Source organism: Calypte anna, chromosome 8 (genome assembly GCF_003957555.1).
Source record: "Calypte anna isolate BGI_N300 chromosome 8, bCalAnn1_v1.p, whole genome shotgun sequence".
Taxonomy (NCBI): domain Eukaryota; kingdom Metazoa; phylum Chordata; class Aves; order Apodiformes; family Trochilidae; genus Calypte; species Calypte anna.
In genome coordinates, this window is record NC_044254.1 from 8,247,928 (window position 1) to 8,272,797 (window position 24,870).

General features: G+C 34.5%; 1 protein-coding gene across 1 annotated transcript in view; it reads right to left on the reverse strand.

Annotated features, from left to right (window-relative positions):
• DENND1B (DENN domain containing 1B) overlaps window positions 1-24,870 on the reverse strand; it is a 149,083-nt gene that overhangs the window by 21,555 nt on the left and 102,658 nt on the right. The window contains exons 14-16 of the mRNA XM_030455220.1: window positions 18,219-18,344; window positions 9,281-9,382; window positions 3,237-3,327 (exon numbers count right to left, since the gene is read on the reverse strand). Coding sequence (XP_030311080.1) covers window positions 3,237-3,327; window positions 9,281-9,382; window positions 18,219-18,344 — 319 coding nt within the window. The remainder of the gene's footprint in view (window positions 1-3,236; window positions 3,328-9,280; window positions 9,383-18,218; window positions 18,345-24,870) is intronic.

Sequence of the window (24,870 nt, forward strand, 5' to 3'; positions counted from 1 at the left end):
TGCATTAAAATTTCCCTTAGAGGATTACTTCATTACTTTCATTCTTACCAGACAGACAAGGAATGTAAAGTTAAGGCTACATGTACACTAAGAAAAAAACATAGGTCTCTCTTATTTCATGTTTTCTATTTTCTTCATAAAAGCATATTCTTTTACCACAGAGAGTTTTTAATTCCAATGGAGAGAGAAGGAGGAATAAAAACTATGATAAGGTATCATACTGTTAAAAAGTCTAAAAAGAAAAACACCAGCTTGAAGGAAAGAATAAGATATAATGAACTGCATTCAAGTATAATGATCCCACTGGGCAAACATTCAAGTACAGAAATGACATGGATTGCAGATGGTACCATCCCAAGGAAGAAGAACAAGAGAAAAGTCTCAGGATTGTGGAAAAGCTATATATTCCTGTGCAGAAAGAAAAAAAAAAAAATTATTAACTGTATCTACTTTCTTCTCTGATAGGCAAGGGAGAGCTACTGGCTTCTGCAGGACTGCCAAGAACTGCTCCACTAAGCTGGTGGTGAAGGACAGTGTTAAATCCTACCAAGCACCTGATAAAGAAATTAATACTATTTCCTAAAGGTGCTTCAGCTGAATGCAAAAGATTGGGCTCCTGATCCCTGAGAAAGCTTTATAGTATATCAATCACTTGAGAGCTGTTACTAACCCAAGACAAGACTCTGATGTTGACAAGAATGCTGAAGTTGCAAGCAAGAGAGCAGACCCATTTAAAATGGCCATACTGATACATCCCTGGCATTACAGACTTTTAACAGGAGTTCTCAAGACTTTATAAGCTTTGAAATAATTGATTAACTAAAGCCAGGGTGAAATTACTGCATTGGTTAGTGGAACACTAAAATACATCCAAGCCTCACACTCCTCAAACACAGTTGTAAGCTCATTTTTTTCATAATGTAGAAGGTTTTGCCAAGTTTTTCAACAAGGTGGAAAAGCAGAGCTCTTTATAATCATGTTGGGCACTTTCACCTGTTACCAGCAATATCTGCTTAGAAAGAATTAGGATGAGATCTCCAGTAAGAACATCAAAAGCAACCTAAAGGAAAAATTTCTCATTTTTAATTTCTCCAAGTTGACTCCCTGTAACTAAAAGAGAAGGTAGCATGCAAATAGCATGTACTAAGGTGAAATTTAATCACCACTACGGTGTTAATGAAATTAATTCAATGAATCATAACTAAATTCTCTTCCATGGCATTTCATAACTTCAAATTGTTATCAACATATTCATACAACATCTGGCTTACAACACCCTTAACAGTGACTCTTTCGACACCTGAGGTTTCCCTGTCACAGCCTGCAACTTAGGTGATTACTAAAGCTTGTAAACCAGACCACAGAAAATCACCAAGAAGTTTAAGTGCTTTCTAATCAAGTAGAGAAACTTCAGGGAAAGCAATAAGAGAGATAAAAGCTCATCTACAGAAGAGACCACATACCACTGCACACCCTCAGCTTTCACTGAACCTCATGAAACTTTATCAAGAAAATATTAACTCCTTAAATTATTATTAAAAGAGAGGTTCAAAGGTTTTCACTTCTAGTTTTCCTTATACCACGACCAGACCCACTGAAAAAAAAAAAAAAAAAAGACTTCTATAGTAAAAGTCATGTTGTTATAACTTACTTAAATTGATATATTCTACAAGGAATCCAAGTGCTAGGCCAACCAATCATCACAATATACTTGTGTTGAAAGCTACATAAAACTCTTGAGAACTTACACTTCTACAGAATAATACATGTAACAGAAAATAGAAACTTGTGAAAAAAATTAAGTATAAAGCACAAATGGCAAATGAAATAGCTGACACATTTCATGTACAGCCACAGGAAAATAAATTTGACAACTTCAATGAAAAAAGAATATTTATTTAAAAAAATGAAATCTACAGTTTGGCCTCCAATTTCCAGTTTAACTCTCTACACTGGTTTGGTTATTCTCACCTATGTGGAAAATGAACATTTAAATAGATTACTTAAGGAAACATTTTCCACTTCATTCAGAAATTTTAAAATTGTATTTTCTACAGCTAAGAATATTTTCACCTGTCTTTTTAACAGCTTGTAGCTCACACTAACTTACTGTGACTTTTCTGAAGTCTGGGTTTCACCTGTGTTTTTCCTTAAAAAAACCCAACCTTGGGCTTCCTGTTAAAGTTGATAGGAGTTAACTCAGCAAAGAGATTATGCTTCTACCCCATTAGTATCACAAATTGCATACATATTGTTAACCCTGCACTTCATAACAATAATGAGACAGCAGTTATGTAAATACTGAGTATGTGCTCTAAGCAATTTGTCCACAAACTGGCAATATACAGCTTGTCTGACTTGAAAAGCAAGCACGTGGTGCAATCTCAGTGAGAACTGCTAGTGAAACCAAGCACTCCCTCCTGAGCAGAGCCAGGTGAGCCATGGTTCACAGGCTGGCAGTGCAGCCAAGAAAGAAGCTTTATCTAACTTCCACTCCAGTTTTATTGCAGCCTCTTGACCCCCCCAGCTGCAGCCAGCGAGCAAATTCTGAATAGACACCACCTATCTAAATAATGGATGCTCAACGTCTAAATCTGTTTACAGAGCAGCATAAGTTACTCTAAAAAGACAGAAAAGAAGTAAATCTCTGTATAACTAACTCCCTTTAATCAAGGAAAAAAATAGCTATGAGTTAGATCATGGCACAAGACATAAAGGGCAGGAGAAGGCATGAAGAAATGAACAAAAGGATTTATGTACTCTGAGCATCCAAAAGGTATTTTATAGAAAGTGAAGATGGCTTTGTACCACTCAATGATTTCTCCATGGCTCCCAAATCCTCTCCTCTGTAAATACACCCATTTAAGGGCAGTCTTGCAAAGGAAGACTATGTAGAAAAAGTTCAGCAGCCCAGATTTGAAAATTAATTATAAAATAAAGCTTACAGATCATGTAAATATACAGTTAAAAGGTAAACAATATAGTGATATTTCAGCATATATTGAAATCTAAGTATTTTAGATTATTAAAACAATGTGTCTTTATATACTATATTGACACAGCTCAATACATCATAGTATGTGTCCCAGAAGTGATTTGTTCAAGAATGAACTTTCCAAGAATGAATGGCTCCAATGAAGGAGTAATCAGATTATCAACTTCTAAAATTTACAGACATCACAGACATCCTAAAACCAGCTCTGTTGAACAGCTCCCAAAGAAGCATCACTCTGTACCTCCACAAAAGCCTCCTGCAGTGATTTCTTCTTCAAACGCATCAGAGAATCCTCTTCCTGCATTTAATTTTGATAGACGACCATCAATAAACTGGAAAAAAAAATTAACAGTTTGTTGTCCCTTCTATTACTACAGTGTTAGAGTTTTCAGTGTGTACACTGTAATGGAATATGGAAGTTCAAGACTACACATGCCTTATGGGTATTATATGGCCTTTAGATGGATTGTGCAACAGCAGCTGCAATTACAAACACCAGAAATATCAGAGTATTTTAAATATATCAAATGAATTATATATATAGTGCAATATTTACTAATAGGATTGTGAAATTTTATAGTCAATTAAATTGCCTGTCAGTTTGTTCAGAAATATTTTAAATTGCTTTCAAGTTTGTTTTGGGTTTTTTTGCTTCTCTAATGGCATGAAAACGTATTACTTTTTTCCTTACTAATGTAATCAGATTTGATTCATAGTCATATTCAAATAAACATTACTGAGACACTCCCTGACATTCTTCTCAAATTGTAATTTTACTTCCTATCATCAACAAAAGAGAATAAGCAAACCTTTCAGTGGTATCTCTTTCTGTGTATGCACCAGTGGGTCCAAAGTGGAACTTTTTGTGCACAGAAAGGATCATTAGAACAACAGGAAATGTTTCATCACATCCAGTTAAAAAAAATTATAGGCTATGATGTTTGCTTGAGATCCATTACAAGTGTATGTGTTTTACATGAAAAAATGACCCTAAGAGGACAGAATGTGAAGGGAACTTGTAGCAATGCCATCAACACTGAGACAGCAGTGGCTTGGTGGGAGCAGGAGGTTTATGTGAGTGGCAGTGTGCAAGCTGACCTGAAAGGTGATGCATCAAGTCTTAAAACCAAGTGAGAGATGATACCAAGGCAGACCCCTGAGACCCTCCCCATCAGACCAAGCATAGCTCAGGGTGGACACCATTGTTTTTAAGTTTCAACACAGCTGTTCACCCTTTCCTGTTTTCTAACCAGTAACACTTATTTAGTTCCATCTACAGATGTAGACTGTAAAGTTGTCCTTAGGCTGATGTTACAGCAGCAGGAACACAGGGATTTGCGTCCACATCTAAGTGTACAGAGAAAGACTGAAATACATCAGAAAAAGTCAAAGATAATTAGCAATAAAACCTTTCAGAAGGAATGCATACATTCTTTTCAAGAATTACTGGGCTTCAAAGTACAGTGAGTGCACTCTTAAAGGTTTAAAATCCTTTCAAGAAGCAACCCCTCCCTCTTGTTTTGAAAAGGGTAACTCAAGTCAGAGAGATAAAGTGAGAAAGCACTTTTCTAGTTATAAATTCTTCATAATCTAGCAAGCATTGAGTTATTCACTGGCCCCAAACAGTACAGAGGAACTAACCAAAATTAATTATTTGGCTGTATCATACTTTAACAAAGATTATCCAAAGAATGTCAGTGACAATCTGAGGCTTGCCAGTGAACAGGACAGTGACATGAAACAAATTACATTCTCAGAGCCCAAAAATTCCAGTAGCAAGAATAAGGTAAGCATTTCCTTCTCTTTCTTGCCTAAATTCCTTCTTATATTTTATTTTTACTTCAGGCTGGCTTTTTTCCCAATAGTTTGGTACATGGTCAGAGGATCACTGGACTATTTCACAGTGAGAAAAAACAATACAAAAACCAACCAACCAACCAACCAACCAAAAACCCCACAAACCAGAAAAAAAAAAAAACAAAAACAAACCTAAAACCAAACAACTGACTCCATCCTCCCATCCCCAGCCTTTGAACTGTATAACATTATCTCTCTTGGGAAAATTATGATTCATTCCATACTATAAACTAACATATGATTTATGCACATACTCATCATTTGGTAAAATTCTATCAACAGAAGGCTGAGATATTGACTGAATTTCAGTTTTTAGAGGATCACTTCAGCTGAGTTTTTATATAAATACTGACAAATAACTTTTAGCAGAAAAAAAAAGGAATGGGAGACATTATTTAAGTGAAATTATAAGTATTAGTAGCAGTAGCAGCAGTTAATAATTTTCAATAATTTACTCTTAATGGTTGCACTTAAACTGCTACATGAAAAGAATAGAAGGTCAAACACAAATATATTTCATGATTTCCTCCTCTAGCATAATTCTTAAATTATTTTGAATTCTAAAACCAAAACATAGACCATGTCCACTTCAGAAGATAATGCTGCACAGGTGATAAAGGGAGGTTGAGGAGGCGAGATTATGGTTTTGAGCTAAATCCAATAATTTCATTAGCCAGGAGTTAGAATTCCAAGTCAGTTCACTCATTACTAAAATTAAAACATTGGTAGGAGCAAAGAAAATATCATAAAAGTGATTTCCACACAACAACAGCTCAGCAGCTTGCACAAAGAGAGCTCAGCTCCTAAGGCTTATAAATGAAATGTGAAATTTTCAGACTTAAGAGTCTTTAAGCCCTAATTAATTATTTATTTTTTCTAGTTAGTACTTTCCACCATTTTAGGAACAAATCCCAGTAAACGTTGCCCAGTACATTACTTATACAATTACATTATTTATTGGGATAGTCTAGCATTAGGCTTCATGCTAGTGCTAAGAATTAATTCATATTTTCCCTGGACACTCATCAGAAGTATTTGACATGTAAGATGCAACTATTAATTGCTTATGTTTGCAGACTGAAATAAAGATCAGCTACATTCCATGTTGACCTATTTAAAGGGGACCCCTTTCTAAGGTTTATAAAAAGCTAACAATTAAATGGCAAACATAATAGCACAGATATCAAAGATGTGGAAAAAACTCCAGCAAGAAAACAAGTAAAGTAAGTTTGCAGTCTAAGAGAACAAACACTTCTTCTGAAGAAAAAACTGGCATATGCAGAATATTTCATTGTGAAATAGGAATACTTAATATACAAATAATAGTTATTTTCTTTAAGAAAAATATTACATATGCTTCAATATACTAACAGCTTAAGAATAACTATAACCAGAGTTTTTATAACTAAATCTATTCAGAGCAGAAACCTTTAGAAAACTAAAGAAAACATCTTTAGAAAGCTAAAGTTGGCAAATTACATCTAACTGAACTTCACATGTCCCCATAGTTGTGATCTACATCACAGTGATTGTCATGAATTATTTTTATCATTTCTGGGGAAAAAATAAATTAACAGTTTGGTGCATTCTGTTTCAGAGCAATATAAATAGTCCTTTCAACTTCCAAAGATGTGAAGTTATCAACCTGATTTAAAACACATCTCCATAGTTTATAAGTTCAAGAGATTGGTTTGAGGCTAAAAGGTAATGTAGGCATGGTCCTGAACAAAAATACCCTGCATCAATTTTCAGTAAATACTATGATGCTGAATAAGAGAATAGAACTGTAAATGTTAAGAAAAATGAAATACAGAAATGGACATTATTATACCCAAGAAGTAAAATTCAAGTCAAAACCCCTTAGATTCATCTCTGACTCACAATTCTGAGGAAACAAGGATATATATCTGGAATTAGAAAATCTTTTATGAATCTATCAAGGTAAACACAGTTGAAGTGAAAAATAACAGTACTGTTATGTAAAAAACAAAGGTTGTGGTAAGTGGTGGTCTCTCAATTTGCCCTAAATAATTTGATCAGGACTTACAAATAGATTGGGGGCAGGGGTAATAGTAAATGAGTAAATGAAAGACATCCCATTTGAGAGATATCTCAGATTCTTTGACAATTATTTTCTAGATAAAAAAATGCAAATTAACTATGCCATAGAAAAGCCTCTTGGATATGCCTCAAAATACTTGGTGAAATAAAACTGAAGAAGCTGAACTTGAGATTGAATGAGGACTGGTCCCAAAAGGAGGTAACAACAGTTTGTCATGAAAAGCATCAGTCTGGAAGTGTCACCCGTCATGGTATTTATGGGTAAGTATTGGAATTGATCTTATTTACAGGTTAGTTACTTATTTAGTTAATGCTCTTGGTGCAACAGACTGGCACGTGCCAATACATTTGGGGATATCATTAGTGGAAAGCACATCAAAATGCAATACAAAGTAAAAACAGATGATGTTGAAGAATAAAATATTCTGAATGGAAGCAGTACAAAGAATTAATTCTGACAGTGATTTCCTGGTGCTTTGGTGCAACTACCAAAATTAAGAGAATGGTTAGATCAGAGAACTTAATATGTTTTGATGTAGGGGAAAATGGGAGAAGATTCAAAATCTACAAAGGAAAAATAATAAAGGAAGGATTTTATAAAAAGGCAAGCATAAAACTTATCAGTTATGGCAAAAAGAGTTCAGTTAAGAGTGCCTAATTTCTGCTTGGTCTGGGTTTAAGGCTGCTTCTAAGAAAAGTTTTCTGCTTAAACAGTTTTCCATAACAGAATAAAATACAGTTTAGTCTTTTTGAACGCAAAAACCTTTGAACACAGCTCATTTGTCAGTGGAAAAAATTGGAGAAGATGCAGCTGGGCTGAAGATTAGCTGAAAAAGGAGGAGTAACCTCCATAAGAGAAACTAGAAATGAAAAAAACCTGCTACTACTATTAAACCTCACACATGATCAAAATTATTACTATTTCCTAATCCTCAAAAATACCTTATTTCCTTTAGGTGAAATAAATTTAAAACAAGCTATAAACAAGCTGTAAGCTGATTATGTTTATTTGAACACATATTAAAATGTAAGGGGTAAGTACACAGCCACACTGACAAGCCCATTTCTTTCAGTAAGTTTAAAATTCTTCTTACAGCTGAAGATGTTACTTTTAGTAGTAGCAGTGCAGCAACAACTGAGAAACATTGCTTGTAGGCAGCTTTCTCTGAAGAAAGTTCCTTTCTAGCTTATCACACTGAGATACACAAAGTGTAAACACTATTTACTCTGTTACTTCTTTCCATTTTATTCATATGTTCTGGCTACTTCAGAAGGTTTCAGATTTCTTCTATATTAGCCTACATTTTTATTTACAACTTTATTGTATAAAATAAAACAGTAAATTGAAAGGAGCCCAGTTTTTGGATCAGTATTTCCTTATCTTTCACATAATTAGGGGAAAGCTATTTTCACAGGACTTCTACAAACTATCATCCTTGCATAAATCTTTATTTTAGACACCACTCTCTGATTAGCGCTAAGTGTTTTTTGAAAATTAGATTCTACATATAATGAATTTCCCTTATCTATCATGTCAGTATATCTTCAAAGAAGTCCACCACATTATTTAAACATGAACTCCCATGCCTCAATCATTCCAGATATTTGCAGGCAAATATATTCTTTTATGGGTCCTCTGATTTCATTCCAATTTTACTTAATTTTCCTAAAAATCTAGTCATAAGTTTCTTAACACCCTTTTGATGCAATGGGCTTATGTGATGAAAACAGAGAAAAAAGACAGAATAAAATCAAAGAAAAAAATAATTTCAAAGACTGTAGTAAAACTATTATTGAGATGTACCAGATATTCAACAACTTGTTCTCTGTTAGTTCAAAATCTGCATTAAGAGATCAGCTAGAATGGGTCTTCGGGCCACCTTACAGCTTGGGTTCGTAACATTCTCTGTGTGCCTAGCAATGAAAACTGCAATTACAGTAGGTATCCAGTTTATTAAAAAAAAATAAGTCCTTGAGAAAAAAAAAAAAGGCCTTGAAGTCCAATTTAAGTAAGCACTATGTTGTTTAGGTTCTTTGGTCAAGGGCCAAGAGAGATGAAAATGAAGTTCAACATTCTAGCTGGAAGATCCATGATTTATCTTGCTCAGATGAGTCACTGACTGGCTCAGAGATGCTGCATTGGCTCTGCACCCTGGGGTTATTTTCTTTCTTGAGTTCCACCTCCTTCCAGCCACTCTTTTTAACTATAACTGAAGATTTTAAAATGCAACAAAACTGGGATGACTTTTTGTACACAAAGTACTTGCACTTATACTTTACCCCAGAGTTTCATAAGCTGACAGAAAGGAAAATGTATTTAAATATGGATATGTTTTAAGAGAAAATCATTAAACATGGGTCTCATACCTGTTTAAACAGTTGAAGATTAACAGCTGTTTCCAGGAACTGCTTAGTAGTACTGGAACGATGCTTCACAAAACTAGTCTCACAGAAAGTTATGGGCTCTCCCTAAAAAATTTAAACATAAAAAGTTAGATTGCAGCTAGAGTACAAAAAAATCATTACAAATGAATTTATGTATTAGTAGCCAATAAATACAAATATTGCCTTTCAAGCAATCTTGATAAACACACATCCAATTAAAGAGACAAAGGTAACAATGAAAGCAAAAGTCCAAAATCTTCGTGGAATATTTCAGCAGCTGTGAAAATACACATTGCAATTGAACCTCTGGTTTATGAGCTCAGTCTACAAAACACAGATTGCAAGAAAAAAGTATGCGGTTTACAGTCGCTTCTTTTTGTTACCTTTATAGATTCTTCATTTAAAATTTCAGGGAAGTGGTTCAAGTTTTGAGGAAGAGCTGGTCCACTCTTCAAATAATTTAACATGCATTATTGTTCTAGATTACTCTGATTTCCTGGCATGCTACACCAGGAATAGTAGTAAATCAAAACACTAATTCAGTCCAAAACCATGTATCTCCACCAAATTATTTCTATCTTTATTCTACCAAAACTACTGACTTAATAGGAAATTACTGAAATACACATCCATTTAAATTTTACTCAAAACAAAAACTACAAACATTTTGGAAAATTGCTATGGAGAAAGACTGAACAGATGAGATTAGCATTTAATAAAATGAAATGTATTTCCCTAACATGGGAGAAGCATATAATCTAGAGTTATCAAAATCCCTACACCAGTACATTTGATAATGAAAGATGATGAACTACTCATTGAAAGTGTGTTTGCTAGGAGAACTACTACTGAAAACAGCAAAAGATACTAACAAGATTATTTATAAACAATCAGATTGCCTCCTATGTTACTCCCTAATTTCAGTAAAATTTGTTGGTATCAGTGTGCAAAGTCCACTGGACATTTCTGATGAGCATTCTCTGCAATTTGGTTATTCTGTCAATACTTCATGATAAATACTTGAAGCTGTTTGCCTTAACTACATAGGTGCAGTACAGGCTTTGTGTAGTGATCAACATACCTCAAGAAATTTCATCAGAAAGCCAGAAGGCCTCTCACCCAAGTACACCAAACAATTACCAAAGTTGTCAAAGACAAACAATCTGGAATCCAACAAGCTGCCCCATCTAAGTCAGTGGCACCTGGTTGCCTCATTTCACTACATAAGTCTATCATAGAATATTTCACTACCCAAAAACTGCATATGCAGTCCCACAACAGAATAAAAGATACCTCAGCCATTCAAAAGAAAAAAGATCAGACAGCTGCTATATTGACCTTCACAATAGCTCTAACTGTTGGTCACTTAAAAGACAAATTTATTTATGCCCCTGTAATCACAGCTTTCTGCTCCTTCATGCATTTTCCTCTCATTCTGTCTGAATTTGCTTCTGGAATATCACACATTGCTCTCTCCAGATGAATGGGCTGAAATTACTCTCAATTGCTTTTTACACCTTGTATTTTCTTTAAAAATGGTTCAAAAATGATGCAAGAAAATGTTGCAGTAAAAATACTGTGATGTCATTATAAAGTCCTAATCTTCTACTACCAAAAGCCTCACTCTTTTTAAGTCTCTCTTTTAAGGGGTCCAATCCTACTCAGCAAAGTCCTAAAGTTCATGCTTAGCTTTAGTTTTAAATCTTTACTTCTTTACAGAATCTCTGACTTTAGAAAAGAAAACACTGGATGAATAGAAGCTATACATGTACCTAACATAAATTTTCCCCTTTTGCAGAGCAGCTGGAATGCTGTGATATGCAAACCCATCTCAGGACAATATGTAGCACTGTGTCAATCAAAGCTGCAGAAGCACATGAGTTACTCCACCTGCTACTTACCCCAAGATAAATGTTGAACACTGTACAGATGCAGGACATGCTGGATCTGCCAAAGAGCTTGAAATGTTTGTGGTACTTTAAATAGCACTGCCTTCCTGACCCACTTTGCATTAGCTATCCTTGAGCTCCTAAGGACTCTTGTCTTAAGAAGATGACCCCAAGCTACTTTGCAAATTCAAAGTGCCATCAAAACAAATGAAATAGTCTCCAGTGAGATATGGTGGTACAAGACATAGTGTTCCTGAGGGTGGACTCTCTTCTCAGTTCTGTCATTCTTCCAAAAATTTCAGGGCAACAAACTGTAACAACTCCTTATTTTATTTATTTATTTATTTGTTTGTTTGTTTTACAATAAATATAATTCTTTAATTATTTAATTTATATATATTTATATATAAAAATATATATAATATATATTTATATATTTATATATTTATATAATTATTTTATATATATATATATAATTATTTTATTTATTTATATATATATATAAAAATAAATAAAATAATTAAATAATTGCTTGTGTTCTTACACACAGAATTTTTTTTCTGGAAATACAGAGGATTTGTGGAAGTGCAGAACTGACCAGAGGATGGCTCATGAAATGCTATGAAGTATTGAATCTAGGACTAAGCTGACATAACAGTATTTTCAAAATACACTATTTCAAAAAATAAAATCTCCTCCCCTGGCACTGTCCCAGAGTCTTGGGAAAGATGAAAGAGAAAAAGGAGAAGTTATCTCCTCCCAGCAGAACAGAAAACAGGCATGCTCCTCTTTTTCACACCAGCCTGGGAAGAGTGAGCAGTCAGATAGTTTTATTTGATGGCACTTCTGGCCGAGCCATGGGACAGAATGCCAGGAAATGGTAGTTCAACATTAGTTTTTAGTTCATGGATGTAATACTTTCCTAAATATTTTCTTTTATCACTGGATGCTTCAGATATTTAGTAAGCACTCGTGCATTGGTACATCTGTTTCCTTATCAGAACAGTCAGGAGCCATAATAACCAAAGCTATTCCATAGCTGAAAATTTATTTAGCTCTATAAAGATTTCACACCCAAACTTCATCTATGTTATCTGAACCTACTGACAGCAAGGTTGTACTGAAAATTTGAGTGTGTTTAAAGCTCCAACTTGTTCAGCACAAAAAAATGAAAAATCTGTTGAAACCTGTTTTCCACATTGAAGTTTTCTCAGGGTTTATGCTGTAACTTTACTGAAATTGCATTAAATAATCGAATTAACTCCCAGCTCTTTTATTTTTTTCAAGACTCTGTGCAAGAATATTCTTTTCCAAACAAAACTTGTACAAATCTTCAGAGATTATTACTCTAAACACAAAGCTTTTTGAATTGATATTCTAAAAATAAATTATTGAATCGATATAAACAAAAGCAGCTCTAGAAGCTTTAATACAAGATTATAACATTCTCATTTCTGCAAATACATCTGGGTACCTTTAGAAACTGAGTTTTGGAGGAATGCTCCACTGATCCTTAACTACTAAACCATCAAATGGCCCCTGTCATATTGATCTACAACGTACTTTCAAAACAAGTTCGATTGAAACCCAGTGGGGACTCTCTGGTGAAAAGTAGACAGCTAATACTCAGACCAAACAACCCATGCCCAAACAAGATATCCATCCTTTTAACAACAGTTGCTACGGAATTTTCTTCCCCTTTCATAGCTTGCCACACACAGCAGGAATTTCTTACTTCAATCTACATCCCCATTTTAGGCAGCCTATTTATACAGACCTCATGGGAACATGAAAACAGTGAGCTAAAACAGCGTGATCATTTTAAAAGGGAAAATAATCTAGATTAGATTTGCTTGTGCTTTCTAAATCTATTGCTACCTAATTTGATCAAGAAGTACAAAGATTTTAATTCTTTATTTCAGAAAACATTCATATCTCGCTAGCAAGAGAAGACCTGAACTACTGTTACAATTAATATTATTTCACCAAGTAGCTCTTGCTTATTACATAGAGACTCAACGTCTCTTTGGTCTTTTATAATCCTTTTTTTTTTTTAATCCAAAACTTTAAACACAAATTCGGTTTCAATATTAACATTTTTTTGTTTGTTTTTTTTTTTTTAAATAAAGGAAGTACAAAGCTGAAATTTCATCTGTCATGGCATTCAGAGATAAAGGCCAGGATGTATTACTGAGCAGAACTTATGATTCTACTTAGGAAGATGCCATTTTAAATTACAAATTAATTTCTGCAAAATTTGCAGATTTCTGGCAATGTACCCAAACATTAGGATGTGCTAAAATATTTCTTACAGTCACAATTAAGAAATATTACACAGAGCAGTTCTGGATTTAAACACAGACAATTTTCTAGCATTTCATTACTCTCTCTGTTTCTGTACTCTTTATGTAAACAAGTCAATGCCACTGCAAGAGATGCCTCTGCTCTAAAGGTTTTGTTTTGGAACTCAATTATAAGTAATGATTAATTCTCAAGTAATTCTCAAGTAATTCAGGTGCATTCTGCATCTCAAAATACCCATTTTTTCCTAATATAAGATATAATTGCAGTAATTTGCTTTCTTGTATATTGAACACGATACCTGCATCTGCCAGAGAGCCAATGTCCCTTCCATAAAAGTGTCAACACAGGTCCAAACCTCTCCAGTTAGAATTCAAATAAAGTGAGGTCTGACAGGTTGTGCTATCTTCAAGCTGGAAGTTATCTTAGCTCCCCTGGTGTGCTGATGAGCCCATGAACTCCTACTACTGAGCATTCCAGAGCAAGCCATTAGCCTTTGCTCTTGATTTCCTAATTTCTGATTGATATTATAACCATCATAATTTAAAGTTATCTGGGATTATTTCTTTTTTGTAATTTCAGAGCTTTGAGAACTTTTTCCCCAAAAGACATGATGTCTTTTTTTCAACAGCTTAATCTTTTGTTAGCTACTTCTTGAAGACAATTTTTTAAAGATAGTAAATAACTTACTGTTGCTTACATGCTGTAACCTTTTAAATGATGTGTCATAAAGTAAGATTTGTTTGAAATACATTTGAAATGTATTTGGTTTGCTATGAATTACATTAAAAAATAAATTAAGAATCACACATATCTGTCTTCCTGATGGTTACTGCCTAAGAGTATCATGATATTGAAAGTGATCTCTTATGATCAACAACTTTATACTATTTTGAATAAACAAACTGCACAACTGTGTAACAACTTTGTATCTAACTCCCAGCTATACATACAAATCTGAAACATGGAAAGTGCAATCTTATTCCACAAAAAAAAACCATATCCAAATGCTAGACTACCTGAAGAAAATAGGAACAACAAAAGGGTCAAGGCTAAGCTGTGACCACTTAAGGTAAACATAATCTGGGTATGTATGTGCATTGCCATGGTATAGGAAGCACTGATGCCACAACACCCATCACTGCAAAGCCTCAGCAGGATTAGGCTCTTGTGATCAAACCTGTGATGATGGATGTTGCATAAGATACCATGGCTCATATCCAGCTGCTGGCTGGGTGAGTGCTGGGCTCCTGATAGCAAAGCAGTTTGAATGGTCTCACTGCCACTGCTGGAGACACCCCCAACCACATCACCCCAAAAACCCTATCAGAAACCTAAACCCCAAAAACCCTATACCAGCACTTTACCCTATCAGAATCTATTGCAGTCCTCCATGTGAATGGGACCAAATACTAAAACATTCTCATTCACTATTCCATAGATGTTAATTTTGTTCTGAGTTACTTTTCGGTCATTTATCAAGTGCCAGTGAAGTAAATAAAGATGAATATCTGTTTTATATTCTTTTCCTCTTGCCTAACAAAATTTTGCAACCATGATAAGAGAATTTTTTCAATCATCCCCATCTACCATGCATTAATTGGATTCTTTCTGGATTAAACTAAAGCAGAAAATGAGCTCCAGCTATTCATGAGTATTCAGTATTCAGGACCAAGCTAAAATAAGAACCACAATAAAGCTAGAAATGCACACTGTGTGGATGGCAGGTCGTTAGCACCAACTGTACAGTTTTCCTCTACAGATCTGCATTTATTATGCAATATTTACTGATGTGAAGTGTGGCATATTACAAAATTACAAAAAATATTTCTGTCCATTATAACAATTTGCCTACTGACAATGTTAATTCAGTATCCTGATGGAACCAGAAAAACAACTTTTCTTAGAAATTTCTGCAGGATTAAGATTGTTATTATCAGTTATTACACACAAAAATACAATCACCTTTATCTATTACATGTCATATTCTCTGTCTGTATTAGAGTAGTCAAATTTTCCATATGGTCCTTTGGAATCCCATGAATTCCTTCCAAGACCCCTGAAGCTGCCCATTTTCCCTTTCATCAATCTCTTTCCTTTTTTTTCTTTTTTTCTTTTTTTTTTTTTTTTTTTCAATAATTGCTAGACGTTTATTCAAGACATATTGCTACATGGAGGAGAATCTGTCCTGTGCTGAAAACAAACAGTTGCACAGAATGAGTGTTCAGTGTGATGAACAGCGTTTGGAGCGAAGAGAAGTGTTGGATGAGTACAGACACTATCAAAGCTGTTCTTTACTCAAAGTGAATATTAATGACAGTTGTTTCAAGTTAAAATCACACAGAACACACTGCTGCAAGAAATAGTTCGCTTAAGTGTATTTTTTGAATTTACAAGCAATTGATAACTATCTAAACACATGATTTTATTTTTCATCAGGATGTTCCTGATCCAAAAATGGTAGCCCAAAACTTCTCAGTTCTTAATTCTGAAAACAGGACAAGCTGATTTACAAGCAGAAGTACTTCAAATATATTTAGAAAATATTCTTATTTAAGTATAACCCCTACATATTTTCTACTTAATGCTGTGTGAGCTCCTGAAAGAATTTATATTAAGTCCATAGCTGTGGTTTAGATTTCCTTATTAGATAAAGTGCCATAGACTTTCAAACAGAAGGTAGTATTTTCTTTGCAATAGCAATTCACAAGTTTTGAGACCCCTGAGAAGTGGTTTTGAATTTCTTAATTCAAAATGCATTAAATTGAGCTCAAAAGGCTACTGCAAAATAAATTAGCTGAACAATTATGGGATAGCTCCTATTAGTTTCTACTAAATCAGATCAAATTCAGTTTCTAATAAATAAAAATTATATAAAGTACTAAAATTAATTAAAACAATGTGAACACAGCTCAAAATAACAGTTACTTTTTTTTTTTTAATATTCTTTGTCTTTGGACAAGTTGATGTCAATCCAAGATATGTGGGTACTTGCCAGCAGACATCTGCCTGTTAAGACATTCTGAAATAACGTATTTTTTTAAAAAAGACAAAACCAAACCATCAGGCCACAATGGTTTCATAAATATCTTCGCTTACATGCAATCAGTGGAGACAAAAAAAATCCCCCTCCAAAAAAGCTGCAAAAGAAAATAATGCAGGAAGACCACAAAGGTTACTTTGACAAATGTTTCCCAGTTGAAATGCTGCATGGTACAGTACTTCCAGGACAGTGCAAATGTGGGTATCTGAGATATGCCAAAGAAATGCACTGGGAAAAAAAAAAAAACGGAAATCAGGGGCTCATTTCAACAGAGATGCTAACCAGAATGCTAAAGAAGTTGTATATTCAGTTCAGCACTCTTAGCAAAATAAAGGACTGACTGGAGCTTATTTCCAGTCAGAACATAGATAAGGATATCCACCAGACTGACATCATTGTGCTTGCATGTATTGAATGTGGACTGAGACGATTTTTGAATTAACAGTTCTTACTGCAAGCTGCCATGAGTTGGCACAGACCAATGCCCTCACCTTTCGACTGAGGGAGAAATCAGATAAGCCCTCCTGAAGCAATGGCATGTAGTGCTGCTATGGAATAAATGCCAACTATCTGTTTTATTGTTTAAACAAAGCCAGTACTACCCTGAAGTCTAGCAATTTTGAAAACAGGCACAGTCATTTCAATATCATAAGAAAACTGTAATGCCTGTTAAACACAAATATTTGAAGTAAAACCCTTGAACCACTTAATTTCTGCATGGGTTACTTCTCATGTCTGGAACAATTGCTGTCAGTGGCACAGACAGCTAGCATGTAAAATGCTCACAGCAAACAGGACTACCTCCAAGAGAACCTCTTGAATGGAAGCAAGAACTTGTCACATATGGTATTTTCATGTTTGCTAGGAAAAGGCCCCACCTAGAATTAATAACTATCCTTTTCATTTCCATCTAGGAATACCTCATAATACTATCAACAGAATACACCTCCCTTCTCCTCTAATTCAGCCCAAGTCATCTTAATTCATTTCATCAAATGGAACTACTATAAGTCGTTTGCAATTATCATAGGAAAAGAATCTGGAGTGACTGAGGAAATGAATCTCTCAGTTGTCTCTGATAAATGAATTTATCTGTAACAGATTCAATATGTGCCACCTTCATAAACCAGCAAGGATGAAAGCCTATAACACATTCATCTACACAGTCAAGAGAAAACATCAGAAATACAAATTCTGGAGTTCTGATGGAATAAGATAGGGTTTCATTTTTCCTAAATTATCAGTGGAATCAATATAAGTATATAATAGAAGAGATGCATCATATCTGGCTTCTGCTAGGAAATCAAAAGTTTGTGGCCTCAAACATGGCAAAGTCTCTGGATCAGAACAGTAAAAAAAATGATGGAGACTGAAAGGCAGAGCTTCTTCAGTTATTGACCACATTAAACCAGGTGAGCTGTAAGTAGCTTCATTAATCCAATCTGATTTTATCCTAAATGAATTATATAAGAGATAAGTATTGGATAAGAATTTATTTTTTCAGTACAACAACCCATCAGCAGGTAGCACTGCCTTCTAAATTACCAGTGCATCCTTAGCATAGAGTAAGATTTCCAGCATTTTCTTGAAAGCTTTCAGACTGGGATATTTCATACTCTTCTTTCACAGAATGAGACTGTACTTTTACAAATGAAGGGAAAAAAAAGAAATGAAGAAACAGCCTTACTGGTTTGTATCTTAGTGCATCTCTATAGGATCCAAACAGTGCTGCCTGTGCCCGCAGAAAGGCCTTGGCTACTCCATCCCCCGTAGCTGTAGACTGCTTTTTCAGTTTATTTTTCAAGGCCGAGACCTGCATGACAGAGTGGAACAGTTAAATTAACACCTCAGAAATTGGTACAGCGAGGTATGAACCAAATCAGCAGGCAAACCATGGTGTCTCCAGGTCAGCCAAAAATTCATCCTCCTCCTTGATAGCTTATCTTTTTAACTGCAAAGAGCACCTGCTGGTCTGTTAATTGAAATGAAAGCAGGGGACGACAGTAGAGTGCTAATGCAAATTGGTTTATGTTCTCTTTTTTTCCCAAGGCCTCTTGACATAAATAAGCTTAATTATTTTACAGTAAACTGAATGTGAGCCACTTTTCAGCAGATTATTATTTCTCAATCCTAACATGCACCTACCTGTTTCGAGTGAAGACAGTTGGACACTTTTTATTTATGCTATGAAGGCTTATTTTTAAGGACTACTAAAGGTCATTACTGTTCAGTTTTAGGGATTTATACCTTTTTTAAGTCAAATTACTATTTTACAAAATTTCTCATGCACCATGGGAGTAGCTGCTACCACTGTCAAAGAGTTGAGAAAAGTTTGTGTAAATTCAGTGACACTCTCTCTTTAGAATTGTCCTAAAAAATAAAAAAAGAAACAGGGGTCTTTTCTTACTTGACAAACAGTAATTGATTACATAGAACTGGAAAAAAAATTAGAAATAATAATTTAGATGACCCCTCCCTGGGGATACTTTGGAAAAAAATAATGTAATTCTGGAATTATTACGTATTCTTTAAAGATATTACACTCACTTATAATCAATATATATATATATCAATCCTTACTAATTTTCAGCATGAAGTATATCTGGATAAGTAAGTCAACTTTAATTACATTGAATACATCTGTCTACAGATTTTACATCTGTCTGAATTGCAGTGTACCCAAGCAATACCTAAGTCACTAAAAAACCCCAAAGTAGCATTTAGAGTTCTCTTTACACAGAACATATAAACACAAGCTATCACCAAACAACTTTTCATTCTTAAAAAAGATGAGAAAGAATAAGTATCTTTCTGTTTCTTTACACAAGCAGTCCTGACTGCTCTTGTAGATGATGATTGTAATTGAAGTGTCAACCTAATTAACAACTAAACTTTGAATAATGCTAATGAGAACTGAGCCCGGCATCAGAGAAAAGACCATCTCTACAGGTGATAAACCTTCACAGTAGTGACATTTTCCAGTGTAAAGTCACAGTTACTGTGATCTGATCAAAGAGAGAGACCCCCATTGGGTCCAATTATAACTATAAGTTTTGAAATAAAAAAATAAAAACATTTTTGAGTTATGATGTTCATAATCTATGCAGAAAGGCCTTTACAGTATAGGTCTTTTCCCCATAGCTGTGATCTTTTCAATTTATATCCAAGCTCCATAGATCTAGATAAAAGTTTAGCACCTGATTCGTTTAGCCCATGGAAAGCATACACCAAGGCTCATTTAAGTTTTCTCCTCAAAAGAAAAAGTACAAGCCTGAGTTAAGCAGTTCAAGGTTGAAAAACTAAATGCATATTTTGGGTTTGTTTTGGGGGGATTTTTTTTTTTTTTTTAGTTTTGGTTGTTTCTGCACTGTATGATTACATTGAAGTTTTTATAAATTAATTTTATTTGATGCAGGAAAAATTAACGTACACATCCTTTGTTTAAAAGGAAACATGCTCATCAATATGCTCAGTTTCATTAAAACAAAAGCAGTACCATGACGTCAAAAGACGATTTATCAACCTTAAAATGTTGCTCCTGTCATGACAGACAAAATATCTAAATAAAAGGGAGAGAACAGGTGGAAAATTCTCTATATTCTTTTAAATCTACATGATTCTAAACTACACCTGATGAGTTTGGGGAAATAAAGGCAGAGGATAAGAAAGGGTCAGAGAAGAAAGGGATAAAGATGACGTCGAGCAGAGGAATTACAGGACAAAGGGGGATTTGAAGGAACATAGTAGCTTCTGATTTTCTCAGTTGCAGCAGGCCCTGTGTAGCCTAACATGAATTGATAAACAGGATGCTTTAGGCAAAAACATGTTAAAAAGAATAACAGAAAGCAACAAACCTCCTGGTTCACTGCAGGATCAGCACAGTATTAGTTCAACATTATTAAGTACATCCCAATGGGCTGGCATTCTGAAGGCGGGTTCTCTAGCACAAAAGTGTGTCAGACGCACATTTTTTGTGCTGCCATCCTCCTGGAGGGAGTTCTAGCCTCAAAAAAAGGCTACATTGGAGTTCAAAGGAAGTTCCTCCAACTTCTCCTTTTCTCAGGAGGCTTTGCTAAAAGGCAGGAAAAGCGCTAATAGATTATTCTGCAAAAGCACAAGGAGCAGAGTGCTCTTCAGAAAAAGCTTGCAGAGGTCATGTGGGGCACAACTATGATTTCCCAAATGTCACAACCTGGCTGAAGCACTCCTGAAGAGCCCTTGAGACCTGCCCAGGTTCTCTTCAAGGGGAGGTCAGCATTCATGCCAAAGGACAGTGCTTTCTCAAGGCTCATCCCACCACTGAGCAATGGCAAACCCAAGCTGCACATTTGGGTAGGTTGCCAGCAAATTCTTTCAGTTCCAGAGTTTAATCAAAGAGAGAGAGATAAAGTAGTTAATACAGGCAGTTCAGTAGGTGCAAATAACAACCGGGTGCTTTTAACTACTTGGAAGGCCTTGGTGCATAGCAGGGTGGTGATTGTTTAGATCCATGAACCTAAAACCAAGGAAGTGTGAAACCCCTTTGGGTGATATCATTAAGAGCTCTTACAATTTCAAACAAAATACACAATTCTGGCACCAAGCCAAAAAAATACCAAGTAGCATCTTTATTAAAATGTTTTCCTCCTCCTTTAATCCATTTATGACTAAGAATGGCAAACCCTTCTTTCTCCCCCTCTTTGCATGTCTTTTCTTGCAGAAATAGCCTTTCACAAAGTTTAAAAATAAAGAACTGGAAAAAAAAAATAAAACAACCCAACAAAAAAACCCCATACAACTGCAGGGAATGCCGTTAAAATTTATTTCTGGAAGTACTAGTGATCCATTTCAGAAATTATAATATTAATTTCCATTAGAAGAAAACTGGTTTTATCTTCTCCTAGCAACAGCTTCTCATAGGAAGGCAACTTCATCAGAATGCTAAACGTTACCCATGAAGAGCAATCAGAGCCTCAGGAAGCTTCATATCAGTAAAATAGTTTTTCAGAGATTTAGGAAGTCATGAGATTGACATGTGATTTTTCTTTCATGAGTATGTATATCTAGAAATATAGACATTAAGTGTGTTGTTCATTAAAAATATAAAGCATTATTTTTTAAATAGTCACCCTATGTCCTAAGATTACTAATATCATTATCAGCTCAGAAACAAAGTATGATTAATATCTTTTTATGATCTATGTAAGGAAAAAGACTAGAACTGTACATAAAATTTAAAAATAAGTGAATAAAATTATAAGCCTACTAATCAAAGCCCTTGCTCCTGCTTAAGCATAAAGGTAAGCATTAGTTTACTAGAAGTATTCGAAACATTTGTCAACCAAGATGTTCTGGGATTCCCAGTGACTATTAGATATCTGAAAAAAAAGATGTCTGTGTATTTCCCTGGTATCAGTGACAGTTGTTATCTCCCAAATTACTTTTTGGTGCTCTCCATAAGATCAAGTCATTATAAAATAAGCCCTCTCTCAGCAGGGAGAAAGTGAGATAAGATGACAAAGAGAAACAAAACAGAAAACCTTACAACAAAGTGGAATGTGACATTATTAAAATATTATTAATGAAAGTGCTTCTACATAGTTGATATTTTATACACCTGCAGGATTCAGACAACTTAGATAACCTTTCAGTATTTTAATTATAATCATTTAGATGAAACCAACTACCTAAATGCAATTATTTTCAGACTAGTTGTAGCTTTCAATCTCACATTCTAGCTTCTAAAACTATATTGATGTTTAACAGAATCTCAACTCTAAGACTTTATTCAAAATAAACAGTTGACCCATAAGACTACAAACAGTGCTAAGTGCCCTGAGTTTCTAAAGTATATTGGTAGTTGGCTGTTTCTGATGGGAAAGCATAATAAATTATGCTATTTGAATAAAAAAAATAAAAAATTTAAATTTCATTGTTACGTGTTGACCATAACTTCTTTGGAATACTATTAATCATTCTATTTTCAGAAACAATTTGCACTTAGAGTAATTGTCTTATAAAGTAGCTGTTTAATTTTCTACATGAATTACAGCCTGCTTTTCAAATGCTACTTTTAGAACAGTAATGTTCACACACACAGTTTCCAGTGTTAAAATCCTGTGACTTTAGAAACCTCAAAACTAAAACTCTAAAGACCCATTTAGATTCTGTACTACATCATTGCGTGCAGGCACTACACACTACCAAGGCTGTGCATCTTTCAGCAGCTCTCTAGATTTTACAATTAACAATAAATAATGACTACAGAGGATGCTAAAAACCTTCAAGGTCTACTATTTTTTGAAGCTCATATTTATAGAAGTTCTCCTTAGCCTATGGAGAAGTCATTAAGACTTGGCTGCTAAATGTGATTCCCTTCAGTCCTCTAAGCTTTTTTTGTGTAAGTGTTCACATTTCAAGGGAGTAGTCTTTTTGTCAGAGCTGACTGCAAGCACATATTGCAGGATCAGGCCCAAAGTTTATAAATTTGCCTCTCTGGTCTCCCCAAATTTATACACATTACAAATGTTCTTTGTTTAATATCTTACATTATTAAAGCGGTGGCTGAAGTATTACTGTATTAGGAAATTATCTTCACAGAAATAGCTACCTTTTTTAAATAGAAATAATACACAAATTCACAGTGAAATGATGAAATTTAAAAACAAGTGTTGTTGTCAGGAGAGAGGAAAAAGAGGGGGTTTCCCCCTCTCTAAGAAAACAAAGGATTCCTGGAAGACTTGCACTGATTTATTTTTCCAATTTTAAATACCTTAGGAGTAGCGGAACTGCTACTGGCATGGTAGTATTTCTAACAGTCAATAAATCTAAAATATTATGTGTGAATATTGGAATGAAGCCATTAAGAAGATTACAGCATGCAACGCAGCAGAGGGTCCACATGAAAAAAGGACTGGTAATTCAGGACAACTGTGACCACTGACCTTTGCACAGTCAAGACCACTGGTCAGTCTGACAGAATAATAGAGTTCACATGCATAGAAAGTCATCTAGCCTGTAACTATAATTTAAATGCTTAACTGAATTATTTTTAAAAGCTTTTAAATCTCAGTTAATTTATTATACAGTTTATTAGACAATGCTATATAATAATGTTTTTTTCAATCTTCAATTTATCATGAAAAAACTTCACAATCACAGCATTTTAATAGACATATTACTTATACATGGGTAAACTATTAAATACCTGTGCTGTGAGGACATCATCAAGCTTATTGATCAAGAAAGTAATTATTCAATTTCCTTTGGACACAAGAAACAGTTACAGAAAACTCTTTGAAATCAGTGCATTTCTTTTGTTAAGCTGTTACACAGCCTGGGATCAATTTTTGAAAGGAACAGCAAGACTAGAATGTCTTTTATATTTTCAGTTCATCATTTTATTGTAAACACCAGTCAGAAGAACTAGTGGTTTTTCATCAGAAGTTTTACTACCTTCATACACATGCTTATGAGGCTTATTTATTTAGGCTAAAATGTTTCACATATCTAAGTATCTTTGATACTTCCAGGTTTTAAGTTTACCCTGGCATTCTGTGCCTTATGCTTTGTAACTGAGATATTAGCAGTTGCACTGCCCCTCATGACTGCTTAAGGATGGACAAGCATTTTGACATTTTATGAGTCAAACACAGATATTCTCCGTGCCTTTTGTTTCCAGGTTATCCAGCTATAATTCTATGTTTTCCATGAAACTGTGTTAATTAAAGGGCTTTACAGCTTGTAGTAAAGTAGGAGATGGGAATATTCAAATTAAAGCTTCAGTATAAAATTCCCAAATTCTGCAAGTGTAGCTTGCAAAAAATACAGTTGTTCTGTTTTGTTTTACACCAAATAAGGAATGAAATAATTAAAAGTCCACTCTATAAGCCTGTACACTTGGATAACCTTCATTAACATTAATAATTGTAACATTCATACCTCCTGGGGAAGAATATGCTTCTAAAAATATAAAGTATCCTTATTTTCCTCATCCTACCCTACGCACTCAGAGATCACTTTGATATGCATCTGTAAAATATATGGTAAGTCACCCTCATTGCAAAAACATCCATTTTTACTGTTTTAGTATGTCAAGCTACAATTCCAGTATATTACAGACAATGACGCCTAATTCTCAATTCTACTTGTAGCTATAATTTGACAAGTATGTATCTCCATGACACTATAAGCTCAACCTTATTCATTGAATGCAAGGGCAATTAAAATTACTGACACAGTAGAAAATTACTCATTTTTTACTTAACTTGTTATATACTTTAACAATTTGGTACAGTCAAAATTACTGTATATCCATGCATATATGTGTATCTATACATTTTCATACACTAATGTAAAAA